This window comes from Oncorhynchus tshawytscha, linkage group LG24, assembly GCF_018296145.1.
Source record: "Oncorhynchus tshawytscha isolate Ot180627B linkage group LG24, Otsh_v2.0, whole genome shotgun sequence".
Lineage (NCBI taxonomy): Eukaryota > Metazoa > Chordata > Actinopteri > Salmoniformes > Salmonidae > Oncorhynchus > Oncorhynchus tshawytscha.
Genome location: NC_056452.1, coordinates 20,539,601 through 20,546,550, shown reverse-complemented (window position 1 = coordinate 20,546,550; position 6,950 = coordinate 20,539,601). Strand labels below are relative to the sequence as shown.

The following is a 6,950-nucleotide window of genomic DNA, read 5'->3' as shown; positions in this document are numbered from 1 at the left end:
CCCATCTTCATCATGACAAAGTGAAACATGTTTTTAGAAATGTTTGCAAATATATTGAAATAATATCTAATTTACATAACTATTCACACCCCTGTGTCAATACTTTGTAGAAGCAACTTTTGCAGTAATTACAGCTGTGAGTCTTTCTGGGTAAGTCTCCAAGAGCTTTCCACACCTGGATTGCGCAACATTTGTCCATTATTATTTTCAACCATTTTCAGGTTTTGCCATATATTTTCAAGTATATTTAAGTCAAAACTGTAACTCGGCCACTCAGGAACATTCACTGTCTTCTTGGTAAGCAACTCCAGTGTATATATGGCCTTGTGTTTTAGGTTATTGTCCTGCTGAAAGGTGAATTCATCTCCCAGTGTCTGGTGGAAAGCAGACTGAACCAGGTTTTCCTCCAGGGTTTTTCCTGTATTAGCTCCATTCTGTTTCTTTTTTATCTTTTTTAAAAGGCACGGGGACGAAGCCAAAAACAAACACATATACAAACACACAGGGGCGTAACCCAAACAAAAGAGCGAGGTAAAACCTCTTATAAATACACGGGACGAGACCCGTAACAACAATACACGAGACCAGACCCGTAACAACAATACACGGGACGAGACCCGTAACAACAATACACGAGACGAGACCCGTAACAACAATACACGAGACGAGACCCGTAACAACAATACACGGAACGAGACCCGTAACAACAATACACAAGACGAGACCCGTAATAACAAGGGCACAGCAATACATGAGACGAGACCCGTAATAACAATACACAAGATGAGACCCGTAACAACAAGGGCACAACAATACACGGGACGAGACCCGTAACAACAATACACGAGATGAGACCCGTAACAACAAGGGCACAACAATACACAGGACGAGACCCGTAATAACAAGTACACACAACATGCAGCACGAAAGCCGAAACAACAAAGCACAGGTACTCACAAGACCAACGGACATGGGAACAATAACCGACCAAGACAATGATGAACAGACGGCACATATATACAGTTGCTAATCAGGGGAAATGGGAACCAGGTGTGCGTAATGAGGGAATGCACGGGAATGAGCAGCAGTGGGGGGAGGTCCATGACACATACTCATAACATGATGAAGCCACCACTATGCTTGAAAATATGGAGAGTGATACTCAATAGTGTGTTTTATTGGATTTATCCTAGACATAACTCTTTGTATTCATGGCAAAATGTGAATTGCTTTTCCACATTTTCTTGTTCTGGAATATTTTGATTCTGTACAGGCTTCCTTCTTTTCACTCTGTCCTTTTAGGTTAGTATTGTGAAGTAACTATAATGTTGTGGATCCATCCTCAGTTTTCTCCAATCACAGCCATTAAACTCTGTAACTGTTTTAAAGTCACCATTGGCCACATGGTGAAATCCCAGAGCGGTTTCCTTCCTCTCCGGCAACTGAGTTAGGAAGGATGACTGTATCTTTGTAGTGACTGGGTGTATTGATACACCATCCAAAGTGTAATTAATTACTTCACCATGCTCAAAGGGATATTCAACATTTTACCCATCTACCAATAGCTACTCTTCTTTACAGGGCATTGGAAAACTTCCCTGGTCTCTGTGGTTGAATCTGTGGTTGAAATGCACTGCTCGACTGAGGGACCTTACAGATAATTGAATTGTATGTGTGGGGTACAGAGATGAGATAGTCATTCAAACATCATGGAAACACTAATATTGCACCCAGAGTCCATGCAACTTATTATGTGTCCCCCTAAACTTTTTTAGGCTTGCTATACCAAAGGGGTTGAATACTTAATGACTCAAGACATTTCAGCTTTTCATGTTTTTAATTTAAAAAAGAAATAGAAAAAACACAAGTTCACTTTGACATTATGGGGTATTGTGTGTAGGACAGTGACAATAAAATAAAATAAATTCATCCGTTTTAAATTCAAGCTGTAACACAACAAAATGTGTAAAATTTTGGTCAAGAAATGTTTTAACTGCCATTTCAATTAAAAAACTGCCATTCCAGCATGGCAATGCAAGAGAAGGTGCTTGAACTTACAAATACGTATGTATCATATAAAACCCTCTGGTAGACTGTCTCCTGGTTGTTCTCACGCAGCTTTGTTCTAAATGACATCTGAAACTGTCATCTCTATAAATCAAGGACAGAAACTAAAAGGCTTATGAATAATGTAGATTAATGACAGCGAGCCACAGAGACCATTTCTGATATTAGTTTTTATTGCTTCTTGTTTTGTAACAAAAATGAGGGGTTCATCCCTTTTTAATAATGCATACAGCTTGAAACAGCTGAACATTTTGTTCAGTGATGCTCACCCAGTAGCACTGAGAAGTTAACACAAACATTTCAATAGTCTTCAGTCATTCAATCCCAGTCAAATTCATTCCGATAGTTCAGTTAACTGGCATCAAAGGTCTAAACTGGTTAATGTTTTCAGTTTTGAAATGTGACCTATAGTTGATCCACATACAACAATATGTGTTTGTAAATCGTAGAGTCCATAGCATGAATCTTTAGAGATAACCTTCATATACAAGAGTCATAGAAAATCAGCTATAATAAATAACACATTCGGTTAAATAAATACTTAGATTAAAACAGCTCTATCTTAACTATGATAAATAACATCAACATATGATACAATACATCACAAAGTGCCTGCACTCGGTATCCCATTCTTTTAATATAAAAGATATTCAAGATATTCATGTCCATTTGCACCTTCTTCTGTGCATAAATTCAGTCAGAGCTCTTGTGCAAGGTCCCAAAAAGCCTGTCCCAGTGTGTGAAGTACGGAGCGTAGTTGGATTTGAACTTCAGGTGGTGCAGGTCATGGTGCGGAGCTCCACCGTAGAGCCCAAAGGGCACCAGTCTATGCGTGGACCAGGGCAGGTCATAGCCACAGTGGTCCTCCACAGAAAGCCAGATATTCAGTACATAGAAGAGCATCTCTGTCAGGGGGTGGCAGCCCAGCAGCAGAGGGTTAACCGACGAGAAGAATCCCAGAGACAGGGTCTCCCAGGCCCCAGAGTACTCAGTGGTCAGGGCGAAGGTTGTTGTGTGCATGTGGTGCACCTTGTGGAATGTCCGGTACAGCCAGGGCACCTTGTGGTGCAGCATATGCCAGATGAAAGACTGAAAGTCGAAGAGCAGGAGGCAGGCGACCACGTCCCAGATGAGACGCAGCGTCCCGGGGGCTTCGGCTATGAAGCTGGCTGGTCTCCAGTACCAGTGCAGCACAGTGAGAGGGAAGAGGAACACCACATGGTTGTAGAAGGAGTGAGCCAGGCAGCTCCACATCATAGTCCAGGAGACATGGCTCTTCTGCTGGATCTTAAAGGTCCTGATCCAGGCCAGCCTGGGGGAGAGGAGGTCCAGCACCACAAAGGGCAGGCAGAAGGCGAGGTAGACACTGAGTGAGAAAAGCACAGGGAAGAAAGGCGACATAAGCCAAGCATTATACCCCAATATGAGATCCCATAGGCTCTGTAGAAGCATTGTGTCCAGGCTTGTGTGTGCGTGAGCTGGAAAAGTGTTGTTCAAACAGGTTCCTGCCAAAGCTGTCTCTCCCCTTTTATGTGTTTGGTATGAAAAGTATCCACCCACAGATGTTCCTTATAAGGACTTCCTGAACATTCTGGGGCCTTTTAACTTAGCCCAGTTATCTGACTCTGAGTAAGATTGTTCTGAGGGCTTGTATTGGAAATCAAATGAACGTTTATTGGTTGCGTACACCGATTTGCAGATGTAATCGCAGATGCAGCGAAATGCTTGTGTTTCTAGCTCCAGCAGTGCAGTAATACCTAACAGTACAAAACAATACAAACAAATCCCCAAAATAAAAGGCAATTAAGAAATATTAGAATGAGCAATGACAGAGTCCGGAATATATATATATATATATATATATATATATATATATATATAAATAATGGTGTGTATGGACAGTATATGAATAGAAAATATGTGTACAGCAGTAGTTATATAGGATGAGCCTTGACTAGAATACAGTATATACATATGAAGTGGGTAAAACAGTTGGTAAACATTATTAAAGTGACCAGTATTCATTGTAGGGCAGCAGTCAATAAGGTGCAGGGTAGAGTACTGGGTGGTAACCGGCTAGTAAATTGACAAAATATCAATTTAATCATTAAAATAAATCCATTCATAACTAGAAATGTGTTTTATTCGATTATACAGTATGTAAATGAGCAATGAGGGTATTCAACTGTTTGTAGAGAGTCACAAGTCTGACAAATGTTTTGGGGAAATACTGGCTGAAGAACTTCCCTACTTTGTGCTTATGAAGCAATGCAACTTCTTTGAGAATTTCTCAAATGATGAATAATAAATTAATGTCTCTTGCATAACTCTGTAATTCGATAGAATAGTAGAATACTACTGTTTTCTCTGTTCTATTTTGGCTGGACATTTGCCTAAAGAGCATCTGCTCTCTCCCTCATCTTACACCTTTCCTTTTCCTCTTTATCTAGTACACTACACCGCCAAGTGGTCAAGTTGAATCATCTTATATTCTGCAACTCCATCCAGTTGTTGAGGGGACTGTTGTGTACTCACGTTATAAAATTGGTTGTAAAGTTTTTGGCAGAATGGAAACTTGAAGTTTCAGATTCTATGCCAAGGAGTGTGTAGGTTTCGGCTGTGTATCAATTGCCAACACACTACTCGCTGCCTTCAACAGTAAAGATGAGGTAAGAAGCATAAGAGACAGGATCTCATAGACAAAACAGCATCTTTGACATTCCTGCTTCCTGCTGAAATTTGTGTAATTTCTGTTATACTAGTAATTTCTCAAATTGACATGGTATAACACAGTAACTCTAGACCAACTACTCCACACACAGAGAAGTGTACAAAGCTCTCCCTCGCCCTCCATTTGGCAAATCTGACCATAATTCCGTCCTCCTGATTCCTGTGTACAGGCAAAAACTAAAGCAGGAAGCACCAGTGACTCGGTCAATAAAGAAGTGGTCAGATGACGCAGATGCTAAACTACAGAACTGTTTTGCTAGCACAGACCAGAAGAATCCCGGAACATATTCCAATGGCATTGATCAGTACACCACATCAGTCACTGGCTTCATCAATAAGTGCATTGACAATGTCGTCCCCACAGTGACCGTACTTACATACCCCAACCAGAAGCCATGGATTACAGGCAACATCTGCACTGAGCTAAAGGGTACAGCTGCTGCTTTCAAGGAGTGGGACTCTTACAAGAAATCCCGCTATGCCCTCTGACGAACCATCAAACAGTTAAAGCATCAACACAGGATTAAGATTGAATCATACTACACCGGCTCCGGTGCTCATTGGATGTGGCAGGGCTTGTAAACTATTACAGACTACAAAGAGAAAGCACAGCCGCAAGCTGCCCAGTGACACGAGCCTACCAGACAAGCTAAATTACTTCTATGCTTGCTTCGAGGCAAGCAACACTGAAGCATGCATGAGAGCATCAGCTGTTCCGGACGACTGTGTGATCATGCTCTCCTTAGCCGATGTGAGTAAGACTTTTAAACAGGTCAACATTTGCAAGGCCGCAGGGCCAGACTGATTACCAAGACGTGCATGCGCTGACTCTCCTCCTATGCTTTTCTCCTTATCTCCTCTCCATATCTCCTCTCTTGCTGTAAACCTCCCATCCCATTTGTCTCTCTTGTTCAGAGCGAGTCATAGTTATGACAGTATCCTCTCTCTTTCTTGTCTCATCTCTCTCTCTCTCTCTCTCTCTCTCTCTCTCTCTCTCTCTCTCTCTCTCTCTTTTACAGAGCTGGGTTTCTATAATGGCTCTGTGTCTCAGAGAGTCCAACCCCTGGTGCTTCTTCAGACAGACCTCTGGGGCCATCGGCTGGGCCTACTGCGACTGCCACCAGGGTAGGTTTATAGCAAAAATACTTTATGTATACATAGAGACAATATACTAAGCAAATCCAGTATTATATGCCGGGCCTACTGCGACTGCCAGGGAGGCCGTGTAGTGATTCCACTGAGCCCGTCCTCCTATAGCTCCTCCCATCAGCCTCCCTTGCTGTACAGAGTATCTACTCTGTATTTTTTCCAGACAATTGATTGGCTGATGTACCTGTCCTTCTCACCCTCTCTTAGGTGCAGCTCGGCTGGTGGGCGGGACATCGTCAAGAAGTGGACGTGTGGAGGTGTACCTGAATGGTCAGTGGGGGCGGTGTGTGACTCTCATTGGACAGACATAGATGCCAGTGTGATCTGCAGACAGCTGGGGTTGGGGTAAGAGAGTTGTAGGAGTGTGTATGTTTGTGTGTGTGTGCCTCCTCATTGAGATCGGCATTGTAGCATCGCAGCATTTCCGTTTCAACTGTAAGACTGTGTGTGTGTGTGTGTGTGTGTGTGTGTGTGTGTGTGTGTGTGTGTCTGTGTCCCCTCAGTGAGATCGGCACTGCTTTGGAGCAGTCCAGGTTCGGCTCGGGCTCCGGCCTCTTCCGTTACGAGCGGCTGAGTTGCCATGGTGATGAGAGCTCCGTCAGCCAATGCCAGAGCAGGACATTTGTTACCGGGGACTGTAGCCATGGAAATGAGGCGGGAGTTGTGTGTGCTCCACCAGAAGGTCAGTAGGAAGCTAGAGAGAAGGAAACACAGTGCGTACCTCGTGCCCCTACTCAGCATCCATATTGTGCTGTTGTATCCTCCCCCAGGCAGTGGTCTTCCTCTATGATTGGTTGGAGGAGAAGAATACTTTGAGGGGCGTGTGGAGGTGTTCCACAGTGGTAGGTGGGGCTCTGTCTGCGATGACCAATGGGACGACAGAGAGATACAGAGGTGGTCTGTTGACACCTGGGCTTCGGGTGTGTGTGTGTGTGTGTGTGTGTGTGTGTGTGTGTGTGTGTGTGTGTGTGTGTGTGTGTGTGTGTGTGTGTGTGTGTGTGTGT

The 6,950-nt window shown here is 43.4% G+C and overlaps 1 protein-coding gene across 1 annotated transcript; it reads right to left on the bottom strand.

Annotated features, from left to right (window-relative positions):
* Window positions 1-2,217: 2,217 nt before the first annotated feature.
* Window positions 2,218-3,564, bottom strand: ch25h (cholesterol 25-hydroxylase). Its single transcript, XM_024386464.2, has one exon. The coding sequence runs from the start codon at window positions 3,517-3,519 to the stop codon at window positions 2,761-2,763; it is 759 nt and encodes a 252-aa protein (XP_024242232.1). The 5' UTR covers window positions 3,520-3,564; the 3' UTR covers window positions 2,218-2,760.
* Window positions 3,565-6,950: the final 3,386 nt, after the last annotated feature.